General features: G+C 39.4%; 1 protein-coding gene across 1 annotated transcript in view; it reads right to left on the reverse strand.

The window, feature by feature from the left end:
• BMPER (BMP binding endothelial regulator) overlaps nucleotides 1-27,438 on the reverse strand; it is a 231,281-nt gene that overhangs the window by 173,707 nt on the left and 30,136 nt on the right. Inside the window, exon 3 of the mRNA XM_089532445.1 lies at nucleotides 16,138-16,237. Within this exon, the coding sequence (XP_089388571.1) occupies nucleotides 16,138-16,237 (100 nt within the window). The remainder of the gene's footprint in view (nucleotides 1-16,137; nucleotides 16,238-27,438) is intronic.

Here is a 27,438-nt window from a genome sequence, read left to right on the forward strand (position 1 = left end):
TTTGAGCAACACAAGTCAAACAAAACTGTCAGGTTTTCATAGAATCATAGAGTTCGAAGAGACCACAAGGGCCATCCTGTCTCTGTTTAAAGACCTCCAAAGAAGGAGACTCCACCACACTCCAAGGAAGTGTGGTCTACTGTCAAACAGCTCTTACTGCCAGGAAGTTCCTCCTAATGTTGAGGTGGAATCTCTTTTCCTGTAGCCTGCATCCATTGTTCCGGATCCTGTTCTCTGGAGCAGCAGAAAATAAGCTTGCTCCATCCTCAATGTGACACTCCTTCAAATACTTAAACAGGGCTATCATATCATCTCTTAACTGTCTCTTTTCCAGGCTATACATACCCAGTTCCTTAACACTTTCCTCATAAGGCATGATTTCCAGGCCCTTTACCATTTTGGTGGTCCTCCTTTAGACATGTTCTAGTTTGTCAATGTCCTTTTTGAATTGTAGTGCCCAGAACTGGACACAGTATTCCAGGTTAGGCCTGACCAAGGTAGAATAGACTGGCACTATTATTTCTCTTGATCTAGACACTATACTTCTATTGATGCAGCCTAAAATAGCATGGTCTTTTTAGCTGCCACATCACACAGTTCTCATGTTCAACTTGTGGTCTACTAGGACTCCTAGATTCCTTTCCATGGAGTCTCCTTAAGCCAAGTGTCCCCCATCCTATATCTGTGCATTTCATTTTTTCTACCTAAGTGCAGTATCTTCCATTTCTCTCTGCTGAAATTCAGTTTGTTAGTTTTGGCCCAGCCTTCTAATCTGTTAAGGTCATTTTGAATTTTGATCCTGTCCTCTAGGGTATCTACTCCTCCTAATTTGGTGTCATCTGAAAATTTGATGTATGCCACCAATTCTGTTATCCAAGTCATTGATAAAGATGTGGAATAGCACTGGGTCCAGGACAGAACCCTGTGGCACCCCACTGGTCACTTCTCTCCATCATGAAGAGGAGCCATTGTTGAGCACCCTTTGGGTTCGGCCGATAAGCCAATTACAAATCCACCTAACAGTTGCATTGCCTAGCCCACATTTTATTGCCTTGTTTGCAAGAATATCATGGGGGACCTTGTCAAAGGCCTTACTGAAATCCAGATATACTGTATATACAGCATTCCCTTTGTCTATCAAGTTGGTAATTTTATCAAAAAGGAGATCAGATTAGTCTGGTGTGACTTGTTGACTTTTTGTGATTATGGAATTGCTTTCTAAATGTTCACAGACTCTCTGTTTAATGATCTGCTCTAGAATCTTTTCTAGTATTGATGTCAGACTAACTGGTTGATAATTGTTGGGATCCTCTTTTTCCCCCTTTTTGAAGATGGCCCTCCTCCAGTCTGCTGGGACTTCTCCTGTTCGCCATGAATTCTCAAATATTATTGGCAATGGCTCTGAGATGACATTTGCCAGTTCTTTTAATACCCTTGGATGTAGGTTATCTGGTCCTGGAGACTTAAATTCATTTAGATTAACCAGACATTCCTGTACTTCCTCTTTACTTATTCTGTGCTGAAATTCCCCTATTCTGTCCTCTGCTCCGCTTTCCTCAGGCTGAACACCCTTTTTCTTTTCTGAGAACACTGAGATAAAGAAGGTGTTGAGTAATTCTGCCTTTTCTCTGTCTTCTATTAGCATTTTGCCATCTTCTCCATGCAGGGGCCCTACTATTTCCATATTCTTCCTTTTGCTACTGACATACCCCAAAAAGCCCTTTTTGTTGTTCTTAACGTCTCTAGCAAGTTTGAGCTCATTCTGTGCTTTTATTTTTCTGACTTTACCCCTACATGTGCTAGCTAATTGTTTGAATTTCAGCATGGTGATTTCCACCCTTTTCCATTTCTTATATATGTTCCATTTAAAACTTAGCTCAGTTGAAAGTTCCTTAGTCATCCCTCCTGGTTTCTGGAAACACCTCCCATTTTTCCTCTTCATTGGAACTGTTTGAAATTGTGCCTTCAGTGTCTCCCTTTTGAGAAACTCCCATCCATCCTGAACCTCTTTCTCTTTTACTATTCCTGACCACAGGATCACCCCCAGTATTTCCCTGTGGTTATTGAAATCAGCTTTCCTAAAGTCTAAAATGTATATATGACTATGCCTGGCTTCTCCTTTCCACTGTATAACAAATTCCAGAAAAACATGGTCACTCCCACCTAAGGATCTCTGTGTAAAAGAAGGGTGCACTGTATTTGCCTTGTTCCCTCAATAATAGTTTGACTATTATCTCCAGCCCTTGATGAATTCCTGCCTTCTTAAGTACTGTCTTCCTCCCCCTCATAACTCAATTTAAAACCCTCCTGATCAAAGGTTTGAGACTGTTGGCAAAAACGTTTCTGCCAGCTGGGTTGAGGTGCAACCCATCCCTTGCCAGAGGTCCCCCCTCATGGAACCGCAGCCCATGATCCAAAAATACAAATCATTCTTGATGCACCATCTGCAGAACCAGCTATTCACCTCTGCTATTTGCCTCTCTTTTCCTGGACCATGCCCTTCAACTGGGAGAAGAGATGAGATGACCACCTGTGCCTCCATCTCTTTCAGCTTCCTAACCAGAGGACCCACCTCCCTGAACACAAAGGACAGTCAGCAAGGCTGACTGTGGACTGCCCATAGCTCTTTGGAGAAATGGTGGGATAAAAATGTGATAAATAAAAGGGTTCTTTCCCATCTAATTAATAGAATAATTTCCCTTTTTGACAGCAACATTTGTTGATAGTTTCTGCCAGTAATCATTTTCATTTCTTGCAGTTGCTTTTCACAATTTATCCAATTATTTTTAACCACTGCCAAAATGACTTGCTACTTGCTGTTGTCTGTCTAATAGCTGGATTCTGATTCCTTCAGACCTAAAAAAAAGTTAGTTTCTCAGGCCATGTGGGCAGTGATTCAAAATAGCCAAATTGCTCTCTTTTTTCCTAAACCAATCATTTCTGCTCTGACCCTATTTCTGTTTTCTTTTCTCTAATTGCCTGTTTTAATTGTACTGAGCCTTTGATCATAACAGCTTACTGTTTAAATGATGTGATTTTATTTGCTTATTTAGTTTTGGTTAATATGCAGAGTAGAGTTTACACCAGCATTCAGTCATGTAATAATACAGCATCATGAACTACGTAACTGCATGGATTTTTGTTCTGGCTTTGTCCCACAGAATACCAAGTGATGTGGCTGGGCAGGAGATACATGGACGCTTGTGAAGACAGCCAGTTGTTACACTTCCAAAAGGAAACATTTGAGAATATAAGAGTGAAGCCAGCAGACAGTTTTGGTTCAGAAAATGGTGTGCCACATCTGAGTGAAATTTGGAAAACCATGATTTACATAGTTCAGTACTGCCTTGAAGTAACGCTTCTTTTGAAGTGACATTTGTTCTGTTTTTCTTTTGTATTGTTGTTGTAGTTTGCCATAAACTTGGCTTTGACTTATGAATGAGAGACTTCCAAGACACTTTATTATTAACAGCTCTGCTCAGGTCTTCCAAACTCAGGGTTATGGCTTTCTAGATTGAGTCTATCCACTTGTAATTTGGATTTCCTCTTTTCCTACTGCCTTCTGCTTTTCTGAGCATTAACATTTTTTCCAATGAGTCATGTCACCTTACGACATATCCAAAGCATGATAGTCTCAGCTCAGTCATCAGTCTTCAGGCTTCAAGATTAGGATTGATTTACTCTGTTGTTGTTAACCACCTTTGAGTCCATCCCAACTCATGGTGATCCTGTGGATGAGACACCTCCAAGACTCCTGCTTAGGTCTTGTAAATGCATAACTGTTACCTCCCTAATACAATCCATCCATCAAGCATGTGCCTGCCTCTCTTTCCACTTCCCTCTACCTTTATTAGCATTATTGTCTTTTCCTATGCCTTCTTATTATATGGCCAAAATACAACAGCTTCAGCTTAATCATCTTAGATTCCAGGGAAATTTCAGGCTTGATCTGTTCTAGGGCCCATTTGTTTGTCTTTTTGACTGTCCACGGCTTCCTAACACTCTACTCCAGCACCAGATCTGAAATACAGTACATTGATTTTCTTCCTATCCACTTTCTTCACTATCCACCTCTTGCATCTATGCATGGTAGTAAGGAATACAATGGTTTTTACAATTCTAAGTTGCGTACTCAGTTGTATATCTATACTCTTTAGGATCTTTTCTAGTTCTTTCATAATTGCCCTCCACATTCCCAGTCTTCTTCTACTTTCCAAACTGCAGACCCCATTCTGAACTGTTTGCTGCAAGGTACGAAGACTTTTTTTTACTATTTCTATTTCCTCATTGTCTATGTTGAATTTGTGTAGATCTTCTGTGGCCATGATGTTTGCTTTCTTTATCTTGAGCAGTAAATCTATTTTTCTACCTTCTTCCTTGATCTTCCTTAGTAGTAGTTCCAGGTCTGTGATGATTTCTGCTAGTAGTAATCTAAATATCTTAGATTGTTGATTTTCCTTCCTCCTACTTTCACTGCTCCTTCTTTGTCCAAACCTGCTCTTCATATTATATTTTCTGCATACAAGGGGCAAGAGGCAGCCTTGACTGACCCCTTTGCTAATTGAGAACCACTCTCCATATTCCAGTCTAACAGTAGCCTCTTATCCTAAGTACAGATTCCTCATCAAATGTGGTGGTGCTCCCATGTCTTTAAGGGCATTCCATACCATTTCATGATCTATACAGTAAAGGGCTCTGCTATAGTCTATAAAGCACATGCTTATTTTCTTTTGGAATTCCTTGATGTGCCCCATTAGCCAACATATGTTTGCAACGTGGTATTTAGTACTTTCCTTTCCTGAACCCTGCTTGGACCTTTGAGATTTCTTTCTCCATGTATGATTGGAGTCTATGTTTGCTTGCATGGGAGATTAATGCTATGGTCCTATAGCTGCTGCAGTCTTTTGTGTCTCATTTTTTATGGATGGGGATGTATATTGATTGTTTCCAATCTGTTGGCCATGATTTTATTTTCCATATTTGCTGACATATGTTGGTTAGCATTAGAATTGATTCTGTCAGTGTGGATCATAGCACTTTGATCTGAATATAATCTGTTCCTGGTGATCTATTTTTCCCAGTTTCTCTTATTGAAGCCTCTACCTTGTTTTTTTAAAATTTTGGGTTCCTCTTCATATGGCTCTTTATTCCATGCGTCATTCATTTGGGACCCATTAATTTGATTGCTTTTAGTAGTTCATGGTATTTGTGGAACTCCCCACTTGTACATATTTCAAATGAGTTGATTCTCTTCCTGTCAGCTCTCTTCACTGTCAAGCTTTTCAACCATATATAGAAATCATAAGTAATACAGCACAGATTCTGACTTTGGTATTTAATAATATATTTTTGCACTTGAGGATCCAACCTATTTCCTCATAGTTCCCTTTTAATTAACCCTTAGTCACCCTCTAGTCTTCATTTAGATTAATGACTGAGTCAAGGTATAAGAGTTCTTAATTTCTATACCTTCAGGACCCACTTTAAAACTATGTAAATCACCTGTGATAATTATTTTTCCTTTCTTCCTTAACTCTAATCAGTAGTCATGCCAAGCTATTTTTTTTTACAACTCATATGGTATCATCCCTCTATTTTTCATGCCTCTGTCCTCTGTGTCTTATAATGTATAATAAATTATAAATATAAGTTAAACAGAGTGATAAAACCCAGCTATCCTCTTGCCAATGGAAACAGCAATGGTTTATGGGGACCCTTTTCTTCATATTCTGTCTTGTTAGTGGACACCCCCCCCCCCCAGAGTATAGCTTACACATCAGAACCATCAGAGTTTGTGATGCACCCATTTCCTTTTCAGAAAACCATTGTGTTTCTTGATTTACACAATCAAAGGTTTTGCTATAATCTATAAAGCTTGTAAAGGTTGGTCTTCTACTGAATTTTTTTTTTGGTGCCTCTTCCTTTTCTGAACCCAGCTTGGACATCTGGTATTTATTGCTCCATTAATGGTAAAAGTATTTCTTGTAAAATCTTGCGCATTACTTTACTCGCATAGGAGATCAGTGCAAAAATCCAGTGGTTACTTCAATTGGCATCCTCTTTCCTGAGGACGGGAATGTATATCGAACAGTTCTAGTCTACGGATCAGTGTTTGTTTTCCATGCTTGTTGGCAGATTTTTGTTAGAATGTGATTGGATTCCATGTCTATAGATTGAAATAACTCTGTTGGTAAAGCATTAATTCCTGATTATTTATTTCTTCCAAGTGCTCTGAGGACCTCTTCTACTTCAAATTCTGAAATTCTAGGTTCATTTTCAAATGGTTCTTCCTTGAATCTGTCATTCTTTCAACTCATCTATTTAGCTGGTCAGTGTATTGCTTCTGTCATTAAAAAAAACCACACATAACCCTGTCACTAAAGCTTGGATCTGGTCTTTTTTTTTTCTCAAGCAGAAAGAAAACCTTTAACTTTATGGCAATCACACCATGACATGAATGACCATTTTACCCCATATTCCAACAGCTTCACTGACTACCATCCCATTTCCAAGCTTAATTCAGAGTACTGTTATGCCCTATGACCTTCCTATGTAATTTAAGGCTGAAAGACCACATTCCTCTTTACGGTGTCTGTGACTCACACAAATGGGTAATCTGTGCCTATGCAGTGCACCGTTCTAGAGCTTCAAGAGCTATTACATAAGCTTTTCGGTGGTAACTCCAACCAACATGCAGGCACTTTATCTGTATGCTTCTCAGTTCCATGAATGACAAACAGTAGCACTCAATGATCTCAAGAGGACACAATGAGGGGAGGATGTATGGGTTGTGTGAGTTCACAGATGACCATTTGAAGAACTATAGTTACAGGTGGGCAACCTGTCCTTCATATGAATCTGCTCAGGATTTAGGGCCTATCAACATCTGAAGCATATTTTTGTGGAACTTGAGAAAGGACCTTGCTTTTTGACTGCTCTCAGGCTCTGGTAACTCTTTGTCAAAGGAGATCTGTTATCTATTATTATTATATTTATTATTAATATAAAATTTTATAATATTTTATAATATAATATTAATATAATGATTATTATATTATTATATCTGTTATTACCTAAGGATAATCTGTTTACATCTCTAATGGGTACAGTGCACAGAATATGTTTTTATTTAAACCTTTGGCACATAAGATGATTTGTAAGTGTTTTGAGATTCATTTTAGCAGTTGTCTTTATTTTAATGATGTTTTGCTTGACTGTTTTATATTGATATTTTTGTGTAGTTATATTTCTGATGGACACCTGGGAGAAATAGGGCATAAATGTAAAAGATAACATAAAATAAATATGATACTGATTGAACTATTGACCGTTTCTGTTTTCAAATCCCAGTTTGCAAGGGCATGTGGTTAATATCAGGACATACCAAATGATGTACTACAATTAATGCTGGGCTGGGAAGGGGTAGGGGGTTGGGAGCAGATCATCTAGCCCATTAAAAATGGTAAAGGGCTATATCTGTATGAATCCCAGTTAATGGAGTATTAGCATCAGTAAAATGATCCAATGTCTAGAATTTGGGGCTTGGCCAGATAAAGCTTGTGATCTTATTATGTTCCAAACACATGTAAAAACGTATTTAATATCCTCTATATATAGGATTTGAAACTCTGTTAACTTGGCTGACAAATCAATGCTTATTAAATAGAGATGGTTTTATTTAAAGGCATTGTTGGTCTGCTTTTATATTGCTGTGCTAATTTGTCTGGTCTTTCTTCTGAGGAACAATTTTTGAATAATTAAATACAACATCCCCTTGAATTTTTTCTCTTCTGGTGTTCATTTTTCATGCTAACAAAAACTTTAAAAGCAAAAAGAAGGAGAAATAAAAGAAAAAGAAATCAAAACACCATTGCAGGAAAATAGGTTATGGAGCCCAACTACACTGAGTTACTATGAACATTTCCTCTTGCTAATATGCAAAATGTCCAACATAAAAAACTCTGCTAGCTTAAAATAAGCAAAAATCCCAGATACTCTGCCCATCCATTTGCCAGGAGTTCATTTAAGCAGACATTTTGAAATGCAGTCTTTAGCCCTATGGGACATACTAAAATTATGCAACAAGAAGATCCTGGCTTTTATATAGACATTTGTTTGTATGTGGGTGATTTTTAATTACAAATAATTAAATTAATTATTTTGTGAAGGCACTTTTCTTGTTGTTTTGCTAGGGCATTATACATGGTACATAACAAATCTCATAGAAAAATACTCATAGGCATAGCTTTTCACAAACATGACAAATAGTGAACTACAGTGCAGGGAGCATGTTCTACTATTTTTCCTAACTTTATATAGAAATGTCTACTGCAATGCAAAAAAAAAAAAAAAAAAAAACCAACAATCCCCTCATCACCTTAAAATTATATTCATCCTACAAAGGAATCAAATGCTTCTGCGTGTGAAACTGTAGCAGGGATGTATTTGCCTTGCAATGTTCACCTGAAGGTCCACTGATCTGCCTGGTTGCTTCTTCTGGGGCAGTCTCATCCACAGGTCGCTAGCTTTTGCAACCGATTGCATAGTTGCACAAGGTTGAAACTGGCTGAGATCCATGAAATTCAGTAGCATCAGAATTAAGATATAATCTTAATGTGCTACTTTTATATTTGGGAAACTCTTTTTCAGGATGGTCTTCTGCAGTAGTTAGGGTTAGAATGGTGAAACTGGAAGTATTCCAGTAAGGGTGATCCCTGCTGCCATGCCCTGTCTTTTTACCCAACCACCAGACCAAGCTTGCTAATGTGAATATGAATACTATATTTATGATTGTTTCAACTGTACTTATATGTTGATAGTTTCTGTTCTACTTTGAGTATATCGTGGAAAAGTGATGTATGATTAAATCTTGATGCTGTCTCAGAACTTTTATTCATGGTGGGATTGCCAATGCCATTCTGTTGCACAGACAGGCCAAAATAAAGCTGCTTTGGGTCACTTTGGAGGTATGCTGTTTAAATGCTGCATGCATCCTAAGAGTCCGGAAGCCATGCCAAAGCCACGCTTCAGTCCTAAGGACTAGAGTGCAGCTTTGGCACTGTTTCTGGCCTCTTAAGATGCATGTGTCATTTAAACAGCATACCTCCAAAGTGACCTGAAGCAGCTTTATTCTGGCCTGTCTGTTCGGGCCCTATAATAAACAGTGATAAAATACCCAGTGGTGGCATCGCAGGATGATAAATGATATCTGAATGGAATTCCAGTGAGCAGTCTAGCAGCTGCATTTTGCATTAGCTGTAATTTCCAAGTTCTCTTCAAGGGCAGCCTCATGCAGAGTGAGTGCATTGCAATAATCTAATTGGGAAGTTAGCAGTGCATGGACTAACATGGCTAAGTTATCCCTGTTCAAAAAGGCCATAGCTGGTGGATCAGTCAAAGCTGACCTCAAGCACTCAGAGCCACTGAGTCTATCTACGGTAAACCTCCACTGACAAGAATGGATCTAACTATGAAACTGCTCCTTCCAGACTATGAAACTGCTCCTTCAGGGGGAGTGCAACCCCATCTAGGGTAGGAAACATACCCAATTCCCAAACTTGAGAACCACCAATCCACAAAGCCATCATTTTATTATGATTCAGCTTCAGTTTATTCACCCTCATCCAGCCCATTACAGCATCCTGGCACTGCTCCAGCACCTCCACATCCCCAAATAACTCTGATGGCAAGGAGAAACAGCTGAGTATCAGCAGCATACTGACAGCACCCAAACCCCAAAGTCTGAATGACCCCTCCCAGCATCCTCATACAGATGTTAAGATGTGTGACACCCCATAGTACAATGACCATGGAACTGAACAGCAGTCCCACAATGCCACTCTCTGGAACTGACCTTGCAAATAGGAATGGAACCCCTATGAAACAGTGTTTACTAATGCTACCTGCCAATGCTACAGCTACTCCATTTTACATTCAGTTCCAAAGAACATGTACAGCTGCTAGAATGCAGCCTCCAGCACCATTGTTTGCCATATGCTTTTTTTCTTCAATTTAGAAAACAGGAACACTCTCAGCTGCACCACTGACCTGTCACACACACACTGAAAGTATGATAAGTTGCCAATAATGCAATGGATGTATTAAACATGAACAAACCAAACAGTTCAACAGAGGAACATGGGGAGAAGGGGGGAAGGGGGCATGTATGGGGGGAAGGGTCTTCATGAGTGTGCTTTCCAATGTGTCACTGGGCATAGTGATGCATTCTATGGCTGGTGTATCACTCATGCGACTGTGTGCATGGGGCATCCAATGGGATGGCAGCTGGGCAGGAAAAGGGAGGTAACTGCCATTCTCAGGTGGTGTGCACATGTATGGGACAGGATGGGGAAAAACCAAGAGGTGTGGCTTGAGGTTGAGTAGTGCAGAATGCCCATGGGTGTTCAGCCTGTCTTTGGAGCATTCTTGCGGACAGCAGGGCTTCCACTCACTTTCATTAAAAAAAAACATAAACAAATTAGAGAACATATGCAGCATGATAACAAAGATAATACAGGGTTTGTAAAAGGTTGTGAAAGAGAAGCAGGAAAGCTACTGTATTCAGTATGTTCCTGTTTAGTAAATGGTAAGAAAAATGGATCTATGAGGGAAGAGCAAAAAGATTTTTCCCTTGAAATTCTGAGATGCTATGGCCACATTTTAGTTACTTAAATTAGTACATAAACTATGTAAATTATATAAATTTACAATTGCATAAATAAATGCAGAGATTACAAAATATGTATTTTTAAAAGTGCACAAAACTCTGTGTGTGCAGAAAACACAGTCTTACAATCTGATACAAAACAAGGACAGGGAGGAAAACGTGGCATGAGGATTAGAGAAACTCAAGTGGAAAAAAATTATGTTCCTACTTTGAAGCACTTTCCATAGGAAGTGGGAATAACTAGTATGTCAGTTTAAGTTTGTGATATACCTGTGACCTGCACTTTCTGAGCAATTAGAAACAAACTGCAGATAAAATAAGGTATGTGTAAGAAAAAGACAAGGCTGACAAACAATTGAGCCACTGTGGTACTTCTTCTTGGAGAAATGTGAAGGTCCCTGATCTAAGAAGTTCCTGCCCAAATAAGACTAGATAACCAGAGATCATTTTCAAACCTATGTTTTTATGGGTCTAGAGAGCAATGTTTGCCCTGCATTCATACTGACATCAAATGAGAGATGTACTTTGGGAACAAGAACAGAGTATGTCTCAGAGTTATCATAAACGTACCTTGTCCATCTCCAAACCACTAATAACAAACACTTATTCAGAAAGCAAATATATATTGTTATAGATGGAGACAGATCCAAATTAAAATGACATATCTCCATCCAACTGAATAAGGAGAGACTGCCAAATATATTTCTATAACAATCTGTGATCTCATGTGTTTTGATTAAATATATTGAATAAATGAGGGAAGTGAAAAGGCATTTTTGCCCTACTGCTACAGCGCTAGAAAAAACAAGGCAAACATCTGCACTTTAACTCTTTATTTAGAAGTACATGAATTAATTGCGTAAGAACTGTCTTCGTTGTAGGAAAGGCTGGATCCAGTTTGAACTAGCTGCACCTGTGTGCATGTATGTGCCTTCAAGTTACCTGTCAATTTATGGTGATTCCCTGGATTTCACAAGGTTTTCTTAGACAAGGAACACTCAGAGGTAGTTTTGCCAGTACCTTCCTCTGAAATATAGCCTGTAACACCTAGGATTCATTGGCAGTTTCCCATCCAAGAACTATTCAGAGCTGACCAAGATCAGACAGGCTTGTGCCTTAGGCATCTAGTTCCTAGTAAAACTGATCACAAAGCAAGATGGTTTATTCATCCCACTGATTTCAAAGGGACCTTGGTACAACACAGTCAGTATTTAATCTTATGAAATTTGCAGATGACACCAAACTAGGGGGAAAAGCTAATATCCCAGAGGACAGGACCAAACTTCAAAATGACCTGAATAGACTAGAAAACTGGGCCAAAGCTAACAAAATGAAATTCAACACTGAGAAATGTAAGGTACTGCACTTAAGGCGGAAAAATGAAATGCACAGATATAGGATGGGTGACACCTGGCTGAATGAAACTACATGTGAAAGGGATCTGGGAGTCCAAGTAGACCACAAGTTGAACATGAGTCAACAGTGCGACGCGGCAGCTAAAAAGGCCAATGCAATTTTAGGCTGCATCAATAGAAGTATAGTGTCTAGATCAAGGGAAGTTATAGTGCCACTATATTCTGCTCTGGTCAGGCCCCACCTGGAATATTGTGTCCAGTTCTGGGCACCACAATTTAAAAAGGACATTGAGAAACTGGAGCATGTCCAAAGGAGAGCGATTAAAATGGTGAAGGGTCTGGAAACCATGCCCTATGAGGAACGACTTAGGGAGCTGGGGATATTTAGCCTGGAGAAGAGAAGGTTAAGAGGTGATATGATAGTCCTGTTTAAATATCTGAAGGGATGTCATATTGAGGAGGGAGCAAGTTTGTTTTCTGTTGCTCCAGAGACTAGGACCCGGAGCAATGAATGCAAGCTACAGCAAAAGAGATTCCACCTCAACATTGGGAAGAACTTCCTAACAGTAAGGGCTGTCCAACAGTGGAACAAACTCCCTCGGAGTGTAGTGGACTCTCCTTCTTTGGAGGTCTTTAAGCAGAGGCTGGATGGTCATCTGTCGGGGATGCTTTGATTGTGATTTCCTGCATGGCAGGGGGTTGGACTGGATGGCCCTTGTGGTCTCTTCCAACTCTATTATTCAATGATTCTATGATTCTATGAATTCTCAGTTTCGAGGGGAAAGTGAATTGGTGCATGCAACTGGTGCTTGCCGTCTCAGGGTTGAATTCATTGGGCAAACATTTTGGACACCAAGAAAATATCAGTGGCTCAGTGTTTCTTCACTGTCATCTGCAACAACCCGGGTTTTTTAAAAAAGTAACAATCTGTTCAATGCTCTTTGCAAGCTGGTATTGACTATAGAAATGCACTTCCTGGACATAAATAAATAAACATTCCATTTATTAGCTTTTCAATCTACCTCTTTCTCGACTGCCTCTGATGTAATTTGTTCTAGATAAAATGGAGCAGAACAGGGCTTTACTTTGAGAGGCAACAAAACAATATAAGCTCTGCCAAGACCATAAACCTGTAAGAACAACATGGCAACACTATAAAATGTATGGGAAGCCCCAAAGACACTCTCTGCCCAGGGAGTTGTACATCCTAGGGCCATCTGTACCTGGAAATCTTATGTTAGAAACTACATAACTACAAACACTATCTCCAGTGTTGTGGACTGTTTGTGCTTGCTTCATCAGGAAAAAACCAACACCTTCATTGTTCACTATTAAGCAACTATTTTGGAATCTTTAACTCTTATTGCCTTGCACAAGATCTGAGCCTTTGTATCGAGAATAAATGTCAGGGCTAGTGTTACCCAAACCTTGCTACATTATAATATCTTAATGGAATAGATTATATAGTAGGTGTCAATGGATGTACCCTTAAATTAAAAGTGACACTTGAGATGTTCAAACAAGAGCTTAGAGAAGATGCAATTGTTTCAGATTATTTTGGTAAATAGTTGTGCTCTTTAGTGACTGTCTGGATGTATAACTGCTTATACAAGGCCTCCTACATTATAATTGTTCTAGGTACATGAGGTGCTCTAAATCCACCAGCCAAATTCCTCTGTATCAAAGCCAAAATTCCTTCTCCATTTTCACACCTTGCCTATAATAATTATGCTATGTCCTTAGTAATTACTAGCAATCATTCCAAAGGCAGTGCAACTGAAACCAAACCCTTGGACCCTCCAGATGTTATTATACTGCAACTCCCATCAGTCCCAGCCAGTATAAATAATGATGGAGGAAGATGAGAACTGTAGTCCAGTAACATCTGGAGAGCTCTAGACTTACATGTCTGCAATGAATAAAATAATCAGTTATCAAGGTAAAACACAACCTTGCTTCAGATAGTATAAAAACTATAATATGTATAATAAGTATCAGTATTTTAAATAAATAAATGAACTATTAACTAAGTTGAAACTATAAAGCACCTGATCACTAACATACCATATAATGGTAGAATTCAAAGATATAGCCATGTTAGTCTGCAGAATCAGTATATAGAGAGATCTTGTAGCACCTTTGAGACTACTGGTAATTGAAATAAAGAAGTTGGCAGCATGAGCTTTTGTAGACTTCAGTCTACTTCCTCAGATGCCAATGGCCCTGGTTTCCACTCCATTAAATGCATCTAAGGAAGTAGACTGAAGTCTATGAAAGCTCATGCTGCCAACTTCTTGATTTCAGTTAGCCTCAAAGGTGCTACAAGATCTCTCTATATATTATTTAATGAATTAGTGAGATGTTTAATATTAAAATAATCTAAAAAGGCATTGTTTAAAGTGAACATTTTGCATAATTTGGTTGGTTTAGCAGGATGCATTCATAAAACCAAAGATACATGTTAAAAAAATGCATAAATAAATCATCCATCAAGTGCTTTCCTGCACCCAGTCAAAATATGTATTCAGTACTTCTATTTTGTCCTCAATACTGTACATTTTGCTTTTCTGAAGTTCAGAATACACTGGTATTATTATATTATATTGGTATTATATTTCCAATAGATGTGGTGTTTGGAGTACCCCAGTAACACCACATCTTAGTGTTCCCTCTTCTTAAGTTACTATATTCTTGTATGGAGTACTTTTCAGCCACCTCTTAATAATTCTACAGAGATTTAGCACATCTGACAAATGATTCAATTAATTAAATGAAATGATTTGTCAGATTACAATAAAAAAAGATTGCAAAAACAGCAATGCTTAGAATAATATGTTAACAACAAGGCCATAGAACATGAGATTGTACTGTAATCCATGTTATTCTCAAATATATTTATGTTGTTTATGGAAAAGATTACAATGTCTACAGATAATCACATTGTTATTATTACTGTGAATATGTGTTTTGCATATTTGTGTATAACTATAACATAATTATTAGATTTAATGTGTACCATCTTACTTTCTCTGTTTTTTTTTCTTTTTTAAATACACATTCTTGCTTCTATATGCCAAGTGTAGTCCTGTACTTCAAATGTTCAGTGAATTTAGTTGAGGATTAACATTAATTTAGCAGGCCATTTCACAGAGTGCAGTTTAGCAGGGCATAATGGCACAATGTGATTCATTTACTTGGCTGTGTGGGAGAAGACAGAAGATCAGGATGCCAGTCCATTCATCAGTCAAATCTTGCCAGCTGACCACCTATTACTTGACTACTGTTAAATATGCCTGGCCAAAAATGTCAGCAAATAAATAAATAAGTGTATCATCCCTTTCCACTCTCAAATATTCCCCTCCCCAATAGTGTTTTTATTACATTGTTTTCCTCCTCCCGCCTTTCCTTTTTACATCCTTTATCACTGCAGACTCTCCCTGATGAAGCAAACTACTCGACAAATCACTCCCATCAGGGGTGCAACTACCAGGGTTGGCAGCAAAATGAGGGCATTGCCCTCCCCATATAAAAATTCTGACCAACCAACTGAAACTTTCCTTCATCCTCTTGTAATCCACCCACAACTGGGGATCCAAGGTCAGAAACTCCTGCCAGAGTTCTCATCATGGCCAGGATAAAAAAAAGATTTTCCATGGACAAGTCACTTTTGAGAGGATGCTTAGCATGGTCATTGTATGTAAACTCAAAATGCTGGTGGAGATATTACATTGGGATGTCTTAACTTTAGCAAAGAGGTCAGGATTAGGCGGCAGGATCACATCCCCCTTCCTTGAAACTTTTCAACTTGATCTTAATCACAGTGGAAGAATACATGAGTGTACCTGAATATAATGAAGAAGCTGTAAAGAATATTAGATGATAATTAAGGTTAAAAGTAACCAGTCTGGCTGCTTAATCAGTTTTTGAAACCAAGATCTGAAGCTGGTTAAGAAACTCTAGTTAACAGAGAACTTGGTGGATTTTGCTATTGACACCAACATCCATATCCATGTCTAAGGGCTGAGAGAGGTTACATAGGTAAACATGGTGTATAGTTTAGACACAGTAACATTAATTTTAAGAAAAATGCAAGATGAAATATGGAAACCACTGCACCTTTGCACCGCTCACAACATGTTCCCCGCTGCTTAATGACCAGAGCACAATCCTTTGAAAGTACTGGACATTTCTCTCGTTTGCATGTCACTTCCTTGTTCTGTGAGGGGGAAAGGTAGAAAGAAAAATGTAATATCAGTCTCCGTTTTGTGCTAGTAAGAAAGTGTACTATGAAGTCAGATTTGGAAATTTTCCCTCTGCTTGACAAGAGATATTTGTAATACAGAGAGGGCATTATTACCCTTTCATACAATCAGACACAGTTTCTCCCTTGTGGCATATCTGCAGCTGAGGGGAACTGAAAAATTGGGGAGAAAGGGAGATCAGCGGCAAATCTTAAAAGGAGACTGAACCCAGATAAAGTTCTGCCAAAGGAAACATGTGACTCGTTTCATGCTAATGTTACTTTCTGGTATATTTTAGAAAGGATAATATTTGTGTAAACTGTAGCTGGAGCTTTTAGAATACCTGGCCAAGGACTTCCTTGTGTGAACAAAAATATTTAGCCATGGCTGCTCTACAGGTCTGAGTATTGCAGTTGGTTTTGTAAAAAATGCAAGTCTAAATTTCCAACCAAAATAAAGACAAAGATGGCCTCAGTGAACTCCATTTAAAATACACAAAGATACTCACAAAATAAAACTGCAAATTAAGACTAATCCAATCAATATTGGGCACAATATTTTGAAGGGTGGGATAAATGTTGTCTAAATCATGGCTGAGGAGTGTGTAACCCTACTGTTGGACTGCAATTCCTATCAATGGAGAATGGTGGGGGACATAATGCTAACTTGTGGTATAACATCAGGAGAACAAGGCTTATATGCTTTCCTCACATCTTGCACAGCTTTTGCTTTCTGTTTTACATAATTACAGTTAAGGATGTCCTTCAAGCCCTAATGGTGGCTAATCTGAATTGGGTAGGTAAGGAACTGAAAGCATGTTGCCAAGCAGCAAACAGAGAGGAGACAAGCTCCACGTGCTTCCAAGATGGTCAACTGTTTATTCAGTGTTTATTCGGTGTGTAAAAAGCCCAACATGTTTCAGCCAAACTAAGCCTTCTTCAGGGGCCTTTGAGAGAAATCAGTGGAGTTGTAAACATTCTCCAAATTACAGGACCATAGACATAAAGGTCCCTGTGTCTTTAAAGGTAAGGTAAAGTATTCCCTGTTGACAAGTCCGATCATAGGGGAAGGTGCTCATCTCCATTACTAAACTGAAGAGCCAGCATTGTCAGAGACTACTCTGTGATCATGTCGCCAGCATGCTTGCAAAGACTGCTGTTTACCTTCCCACCGAAGTGGTACCTATTTATTTACTTGCATTTACATGCTTTCAAACTGCTAGGTTGGCAGAAGCTGGGACTAGTGATGGGAGCTCACCCCATCATGCAGCATTAGGGCCTCGAACTGCCAACCTGCCGATCTTGCAATCAACAGAGTTGATTTTAAACACTGAATAAATAGTTGGCCATCTTAGAGCACATGGAGTTTGTCTCCTCTCTGTAATCTGAACTGGGGTCAGCTCAAACAAGAAAGCTTCATAAACCAAGATTTGAAGCTATTTTGTTTGATTAATCACCATTTGACAGGGCTAAGAAAACACAGCAAACAGTGGTTAATTTAAGAGAGAAACCAACATTGGGGCTTCACATACCACCCTTTAGGAATGGTCTGCAGCCACCTCTTTACTAGCTGGGTCGGTGCTGCGACAACCACATGCTGTGGCACTGATCCAGCCTCCAAAGAGCACACAAAGGAGCCGGGAAAACTGACTCCTTTTTTGCCCTCGAAGGCGTGATGACGTCCCTTTGGCACTGCACCATTTGGACGCGGCACCAGAGATACATCATCATGGCATGCACCGTGTGGACTGGCACGCGTCAAAATGGTGCCCTGGCGGCAGTGTTAGGGCGTTGAGCGTGGGGATGCTCAGCCCTGACTCCGCTCACAGGCTGGTGCTTTTTGCCAGTTTGTCCAGGGCCATTCCTAGCATCTCACTACAGTGTTCAGACTGTGCTTCGGGCTGTGTGCTGTGTGCCTTTAGGTCATTCCCAACTTATAGCAACCCTGAGGTGAACCTACCATGGGATTTTCTTGGCAAGATTTGTTCACAAGAAGTTTGTCATTACCTTCCCCTGACAGAGATTTGATCCTGGCCTCCAGAGTCATAGTCCAACACTCAAACCACTATACCATTCTGGCTCTCCATAAAATAAATGGCAGCTTCTCTGGTAGCTCTGCATGTGTAGTTTCCAACCTTGGCCTCCAGAGCCACTGTCCAATGCTCAGACCACTATGGCATGGTGGCTCCCTGTGCCTGATGAGGCTAGCTGCAGTTTATTTCACAGCTCTGGTTTATCAGTAGATCTCAGCAAGCCCATTATCTCATTTAAATGGGCTTCCTTTTGAATTGTGCCTTTTACATTTAAGCACTCTGTAAATGTCCTTCATATGAATAGGTTTATTACCATTAACTAAAAGCCAGTGACAAAGACAAATGATGGTAGCAATTCTGCAAGGAGAAGGGGAAAGAGCTGTGGCAACTCCCTCTGCTACTCTAGCCTAACTTCTGCACCATTTACTTTGAGAAATAAAATTTTACTACTGGAATTCCTTCCTTAAACACAGCATACAGGGCTTCACTCTCCAGTAATCCTCATCTATAATTACTGGTTTGGTTTATCATGTCACAGAAAAGCCCAGATGCCACTGTCCACCACAGCAGATCATATAGCCTAATTAGAGATGTCCAATAGTGGGGAGAATCAAAGGGGAAAGAAGAATGTGAATCATAAAACTATGTAATGAAGAGGCTCTGATCTTTTTTTGTTTTTGTTTTCTATGGCCTGGGACAAGGTACTTCTAAAGGATAACTCAACATTTTTACTGTACATGTGTCTCTGGGGGGGGGGGTTAAGGGAAAAATACCACGTTGTGTCTTATTCCTTCAGCAGTCCATGTCTGTTATGTTATAAAACATGATTCATTATCTCCTCACCAAGCCAAATCTGCAATTATTTCAACTGCAATGAGTATAATGTATGAGCAGGAAGAATTTGAGTTCTCAAACAGAAGATCAGCTGCTGTCAGAATAGTGTCTGTTGTCAAAATGATTCACTCATGTGTTCTTCTGGCTGCTTTACTCTACTATACAGTTGCAAACACTTAGCCATAAATCTGGGCTGCACAGTTGTTCTTCTATACAGCCTCTTCATATTTCTGAATTGGCTTAGCGCAGGCACTGCATACAATGAGAAAACTGTCTCTACTGGGGCTCCTTTCAGCACCACATAGGGCCGTGGCAACCACACGCCATGGCCCCTATTCGGCGCTTTGACGGCTTTAAAAGAAATAGCAAAATGCAGCTCCTTTTAGAACTGGAAAAAAACACCCTTGATGTGGAGACAACACATTTTGGCACTCCTTTCAGCATGTGCGTATAAACGCCACACCAAAGGAGCGCCATGACGCCACCCACCATGTGGTTGGGCGGGCAGTTGTGCATCGTCCAAATGCCACGTTCCCATACCGCCCCCACACTGGCACTTTAAGCAGTCTGTACAGACCCCAAGTCATAAGGGCTAATGCTGCTTTTCTCACTTGATACTATACTCCAGCAAATATACTCCTCAGAAAGTGTGGAGGAGAGATATTGCCACAGGCAGGAAAATCCATAGCAAACTTCAGAGGCCCACTCTTTGAAACACTCAAGATTAAATTGTAGAAAATAAATACATGTTAAGAGCATTTGTTCAATTGTGGCTAATACCTCATTAGTACCTAAAACAAAGCTGTAAACACACACAAAAGTATAATCTCTTATACAGAGGGATCTGTGCCTTTGGCATTAATGCATATCTATCATATAGATCAATTTGACTACTTCCTAACAACATTTATTAAGGAAAATTATTTGGCTGCTTCTTTTTGGGCACAATTGGTTGGAAGCAGAACTGATTACATACAACATTAAATGTATAATTAATTCACATACCCCTCTACATGATAAAATGCATCTATAATATCTACCTGCAAGTAAGTTCCATCTAGCAAATATCCCAGCCAATTTCCAACAAAATTTTATTGTTTTATTAACAATAATTATTATTATTAGCTGGGAAGTTATGCTATCATTTTTCTTCTCTGAGAATTACCCCATGTTGGCTTTTGTTCCCATTGGGTGAGGTACCTTTTTAACTATTGATTTAATCTTATATTTCCATTTTATCATTTCCCCCCTGACTCTACTTCATTTCTTCCATTGGCCAAAACATCTTTGAGGAATGTCTCTTCCCTTCTTTACAGCTTTTTTCTAAAAAACAAAACAAAATACAAAACCTCTTTTGAACATTAAGACAAACTCTATTAGTTGCTACAGAGGTCTCACTGTGCCCAGTCCCCCACCCTTTCCTCTTTTTCCCTCTGGGTGTGTTTCTCTTTGAAATTTTCCTTGGATTCATGCAGGTAATGCATGTGGGCAGGGGTGAGATTACTCTGAGCAATGTAATGCAGCAATAGCACCTTTGCTGAATTACCACTTGAGCTACCAATTCAGGTGGTTTCAGTATGCGCAGGGGGTAACATCTTGTTCTTTGACTCAGGCAGCAAGATATCTTGACCCAGACCTGAACTTAATTTGTAAAAAAACAACCCCAAACCTTAAATATCTGTAAATTCTGCTGTCTCTTCTTTGTCTTATTTTCCTACTTCACACCTCCTTACCTTGTTCTCCTTCTTCCCATTTTTTCCTGGAGGCACATTTCCTTAGCGAATCTGCCCCTGGGTTGGCCAGCTACTACCACCCAGATCTCACCGCAGTGAGCCAATCCAAAGTCTACCCTTCCTCAGCAAGCTTCTGAGACACACAAAAATGTCTTGTGGCTTCCTAAGTGATGTGACTTCTATGTCAGTGGAACACTGAATTCATTCTGGCATTAATCTAAACCTTAAAGGAACTACCAAGGCGTTGAGCATATTTGGAAGATAGAGTTTGGCACCTTAGACAACTCCTTTAAAGTTTGGATGAAACCGCAGAGTTCCATTGACACAAACGCCACTAGACATCACTGGGAAGCCACCAGCCATTCCTATGTGTCTCAAAAACCTGCCTATAACATTACAGAATTAATAAAAAGTACAATTTTACTATCTTTATCCAGCCAAAAAGACTTGGCAAGGCTCCAAATGCAATCAAGCATTGGTTTATAACACTGCCTAAAAGCTAAAACCCCTCTCCCTTTCTAGTCTGCCTGATGAAGAAGTCTATACAGGTTGAAAACTTGCATGATTCTCTGCCAACACACAGTTGGCTCAAGGAAGATATTACATTACCCATTCTGAACTTCAAAAGATCTGCTGAATATTCATCTCTTAAAACAAGCATGTGTAATTCTGCAGAAACCTTTGGATTTGTGCCTGCTTTCTGCTCCAGCTAGATATGACCCTTAAACCATTCCAGAATATCCTTTGAAAAGTGTTATGGTCTAACGTGATTCATACCATGTAGGCTGTATCTTCAGAAATGTCATGAACAGTAAAACTTGATGTGGAGGAAAAGGAGGTTTCTCTGCCTATCAGTCTCCCACCCTACTTTTTTCTGTTGCCCTCTCAGATTATGCAGGGTTGGTAAATCATTGTTTTGTCTATTGTAGCCTTGTGCTGTAAAAGGCAGTCTTTGAAGACTGTAAGTATAAAAAGACAAAACCTCATCAAACAAGGAACAATTCTTTTCATTTATATTTCTCCATCTCCCAAAATTCACTCTCAACATGTATCATTAGACTAGATAAATCTGTCTTCTCAGTTCCCCCTGTTTTAGGAGGACAGAGAAAGGGGGGAGCAATTAGACCAAGCTAAAGGACTAAAAATCCCCCCAAAAAAGAAATGGTGCATGGTGCAGTGGTAAAAGCGTAGGACTAGGATTCTAGAGACTGGGATTTGATTCCTTGCTCAGTCATGGAAACCTGCTGGATGATCTTGGGTGGGTCACACCCTCTCAGTCCCATGATAGGGTCCCCTTAGAACTGCTATAAGACAGAAATGGGTTGAAGACATATAACAACAACAGCAACAACAACAACCAACAGCAACAACAACAGGACCTAGATACTCTAAAAGCATCCAATGCCATTTTATCTTGAGAGCTAAGCTGGTTAGTACTTGGACAGGCCAATGAATACCAGGAGCTGTAGGGCTATATTTCAGACGAAGGAACTGGCACAACCACCTCTGAGTATTTCTTGTCTGAGAAAACCCTATGAAATGCATGTGATCACCATAAGTCAACAAGTGACTTGACAATTAACATGAAGCAAAAGATACAAATGTAAAGAAAAGTCTGTGCTTCCTTATGTTATTAGTAATGCGTTTCAGAAGCTGTTGAAAGTTCACTGATACACTTCTAACACTACTAGAAAGAAAGAAAGAAAGACCTTTCAGATTTCAATATTCAGAAGCCAACATCTTCTAAGGCAAGTAAAAGAGGATTTTCTCTGTCTTTTGTTTTCAAAAAGACTTTTGGCATTAGAAAGTAAGTACAAAAGAGACATATTGCTCATAAATACATAAACCATTTTATAAATCATAAGCTTACAGGTCAGGCAAGATCCATGATAGGACCCCAAGATTCATAATAAATAATATGTAATTATAGTCATGTACCACAGTTATTTTAAACAGATGGTTTATACGTTCACATCTGTGTTGTTTTAAATTCAGTTCTTGTGCATAAACAAAAGGAAAGAGCACATATATTAGAGAATGGGTAGGAATTTCTTAAAAAATCATAGGGCACAAGGATGTTCTCCTGTGCAAATCTCTCTGACGTTAATGGAAACTATACATGCAGAGTTACCAGATAAGCTGCCATTCATTTTATAGAGAGCCAGGATGGTGTTGTGGTTTGAGTGTTGGACTACAACTCTGGAGACCAGGGTTTGAATACCTATTCAGCTATGAAACCCACTGGGTGACCTTGGGCAAGTCATACTCTCTCAGCCCCAGGGGAAAGCAATGGCAAACCTCCTCTGAAGAAATCATGCCAAGAAAACCTCATGATAGGTCACCGTAAGTCAGGAATGACTTGAAGGCACACAACACAGTCTGAACATTGTAATGAGACGCTTCCCCCATTTTTAAAATTACATTTATTTGTATAGTGCCATAGGCTTTACATAGCACTTTACAAAGAAGAGAAATCAACAATCCAACCATAAGTCAGAAAGGACTTGAAGTCATACAACAGCAACAACATGTGAGAGAATTTCCTGGGAGATTCTGTGGGATGTTGTCTGTAGTAGAAAAATGGAATAGGATTTGTAGAAGAAATGAAGCTGATGCATAATAACATTGCCACATATAAGGCATAAAAGGCTTGCCTATTATGTAAAACTAGAAAAAATGTATAATAATAATAATAATAATAATAATAATAATAATAATATAAGATGCAAGGTAGGTGGGAGAGATCGGTGCACTGCAAGAACTATGCATATCTGGACTACTCATTTAGTAAGGCAGAAGCAAGGTTTGCAACTCATTCATCCCACTGTACAGCAGTTTTCCTTCCCTATCGAAGGAAACAACAGTCATCCACTTATATGACAAAAAATAGGGCGTGCTTCAGGTTCAAACACTTCTCTAAATCCCAAATCTGATTTGGATAGATTCAGGTAATATATTTGAATCAAAGCAAGTTAAGTACAAATTTAAACACTCCAGAAGATTCATTAATACCAGAAGATTCATTCATACTTTGGATTCAGAGGAAGAGTGACACAAACAGTGTGTCTGCAGAAATTAATACATTTATGTCTTAGCTGTACTATCAAGAATAAAACAGGTTTGGAAAATGTGGAAAGGAGAGAAGGTAGTATAAAACGAATCTATATTCCCTATAGTGAATAGTTTTATTAGAGCTTTCCAATCATCAATGTTATTGGCAGATAAATACTGGAGTGATATATGTGCAGGATTCATCCAATGTGCAATGGTTGTCACTCACTTTTTTCTCCCAAGAGCAAGGGTACCAAAAGTGTTTTGGTACAGACTGCAGAACCTAGGAAAATGTTTGCTGGGAATGGAAACTTTGTTCAAAAGTATTTAAAAATGGTTGGAAAACGTGATTCTCGGGGGTTGGGAAAACTTGACGAGAAGAATTCTGTACTGCCCAATACTTCACAGTTTTGAGATTATTCTATGCAAAATTCACACATGATTTTTGTGGGATTTTGCACATAAAACATTGTCTGCACAAATGCTGTTTTATGTACAAATGAAGTGTGAATTTTGCACAGAATTAATCTTCAATCGTAATATCTTCTGCACGGCATTTTTTAAAAAATCTTATTTCTGCAAAAAATTGCAGAAAATGCTGCTTGTTGTGTAAAAATCTCTTACAAGACAATTTTGTGCAGAGTAAATCCCAAACTCAGAGCCAGTATGGTGTAGTGGTTTGAGTGTTTGACTAGGACACTGGGAGACCAGGGTATGAATCCTCGCTCAGCCTGGAAACCCACCAGAGAAGTCACATTCTCTTAACCTCAGAAGAAGGCAAGGGCAAACTCCCTCTGAACAAATTCTGCCAAGAAAATCCCATTTTAGGGTTACTGTAAATCAGAAATGATTCGAAGACATACAACACTCTTAGAAGTGTGTTATAGGATGCCAGAAAAATCTGAATTTCTGAATGATAATTCTAATCCAAGCCCAACTGCATAACTTTTTAATTGGTCTGAATCAAATCAGGCTGTTTTCCAAACTGCTGGACTGCAGCCCAAACCAAATTTTATAGATGGTGTACAACATCTTTAAATGAAAGGAAGGTGTATGCTCAAAGGTACAATTGGATAGGTGCTAAACCTTGCCCTTAATTCTGTGTACTGCCTTTTCTTATGGGAAAGCATTGATCCAATAGTACACTCAGGTTTATTTTTGTTGTTGTGTGCCTTCAAGTCATTTCTGACTTATGGTGACCCTAAGGCAAACCTATCATGGGGTTATCTTGGCAAGTTTCTTCAGAGGGGGTGTGCCTTTGCCTTTCTCTGAGGCTCAGAGAGTGTAACATGCCCAAGGTTACTGAATAGGATTACTTGGCTGAGCCAGAATTCAAACCCAGGTCTCCAGAGTCCTAGTCCAATGCTCAAACCACTACACCATGATGCTCCCACTTAAAAAAAAAAGAAGGCGAGAGGAAAAGGTTAAGGGGTAGCTTTAAAAACTCAGTTTCTTTGAAACCCCTTTACAAGGCTATAAAATCAAGGAAAATCCCTATGATTTAACTTTATAGATAGAGAGATCTAGAAACCCCCACTCTGTGTCATTTCTTTGTGTGGTGGATTGTGGGGTGAAGCAGACTGGCAGCCCCAGCCCCAATCGGCCCCCAATCGGTCAGGGACTGTGGAGACCACACAGCCAGCTCAGAAAACAAGGCCTCCACTGCAGTCCCAAATGGGCTGCCAGAAAGAAGAGCTTTTTCTGCGCTCCTTTTTCCGGCAGCTTTAGGCTGCCTTCGCTGGCCCTGGAGCAACATCTGGCCAACCCAGGGGCATGCGTCGTCTGTGTGCCACACCGCCAAAGTGGCCAAAAGCTGCTCTTTTTTGCCCTTGTGCTTTGGGCCTGTGACACTACGATTAAAGAAAGGAAACAAACTATCTTTGTTAAAGACAATGGCCAAGAGATATGTAATATTTCTGTTTTTATTGGAAATAATCTCTTTTACCTATCACAAACTAGTTATTTGAAATTCACCTTGTTAGGGAAATAAAGTTTACATCAACTAATCCACAAGAAAAACAAACTAAAGAGAGGTTTGACTTCACAATATTTTCTGTTTCGAATCCCATCTTACTCCAAAGCTTTGCCTATGTTTTGCCAGCCATCAAACAACTCAGTATATAGAAACCCCATTATAATGACAAACCATATCAATACTAAAAAAATCCTTAACTCATATGGTACAGTAAAATAAAATGCCAACATGAAAAGAAAGGCTTTTTTTAAAGCAAAAAACCTATCTAAAATGTTTGGCAGAGACCTGGAATGGGACCAGTTCCAAACCACAGTTTAGGTCAGCTGCCAAAATTTCTACAGGATTCCCTATTGCGTCTGAAAGAAAGAAAGAAAGAAAGAAAGAAAGAAAGAAAGAAAGAAAGAAAGAAAGGATAAACCACTCTAAGAACTGCTTTCTTCAACACACATGTGGCTTGGAACAGGAGCCATGCTTTCTTTTGGGAATATAGGAATCACTCTTGAATAACCTGACTTGCTGTGCTTTGAGCCTAAAATTTGACTATCAAGTGCAGAGGGAAAATAGGTTGTACAGCTGGTGCAGATGGGAATCCTCAAGATGCCAATATCACTTCCAATGTTCTGTTCTAATAGGTTTTCTGGGGGATGGGTTCTTTCCTCCTCCTCTTTATTTTAAAATATGTTTTCAACAACTGCGTATTGCATTCATTCACAATACTACATGCTTTAAAAAATATTTTTCCTGTAGCAAATTTAAAAAATCTGGGAGGTTGTAACATATTCTTTGTTTTTTACCCTCACAGCTCTGGATAGCAATGAAAATCACACAGGGTCCCATAATGTATATTATACATTAGAGAAACTACCAACATAGTCTCAGCCAGCATTGGTCTTCATTCATAATGGTGGGGTGAGTTAGTAACCATGATCTAGGGATGTAAGTTACCAAGCACATTTTGACAGCATGCTGACTGGTAAACCTCCTCTTTGAATATCTTTTACCATGAAAGAGTCCAGTCCAAGGGTCACACAATACCAGTCAGTTGGTCACAGCAAAGGGCAGAGGCAAGAGCATAGTCACAAGGCAAGTCCACAGGTCAGATAACTTGAATTCAAGAGTAAGGAATACAGAAAAAACAAAGCTGCAAGATTGGTTGTTGACTGCAAAGAATCTCTTGCAGCTGGAGGTCTTTTAAAAGGCCTCTGCTTCTCTCAACTGAAACTTATTAGCTCTCCTCTTGGCTTCTAGCCTGGAAGACTTCCTCCAAGGACACCTTGACCTGCCTTATCTCCACACATCCTAGTACCTGCAGCCTAGAGTACACAGAGTCTGTTTTTCCCTTTCAGCATCCTGAGCCTGCTCTAGGACTGCTGACTCAAGCAGCCTTAGATCTGCCTCTGTCTCAGCCTCCTCCATTTCTTCAGAGTCCTCTGATTGTGCTTCTAAGTCAGGCCCAGGGCAGTCCATGACAGAATGTATCTTTCCTTAATCTTAGGCAAAGTGTTACAAAAGGCCCTCCAAGTTCGATTTTTAATGAAACTATGGGGGCTC

The sequence above is a fragment of the Sceloporus occidentalis genome, unplaced genomic scaffold, assembly GCF_023333645.1.
Source record: "Sceloporus occidentalis isolate IW3139 unplaced genomic scaffold, rSceOcc1.0.p SCAF_7, whole genome shotgun sequence".
NCBI classification, from domain to species: Eukaryota; Metazoa; Chordata; class Lepidosauria; order Squamata; family Phrynosomatidae; genus Sceloporus; species Sceloporus occidentalis.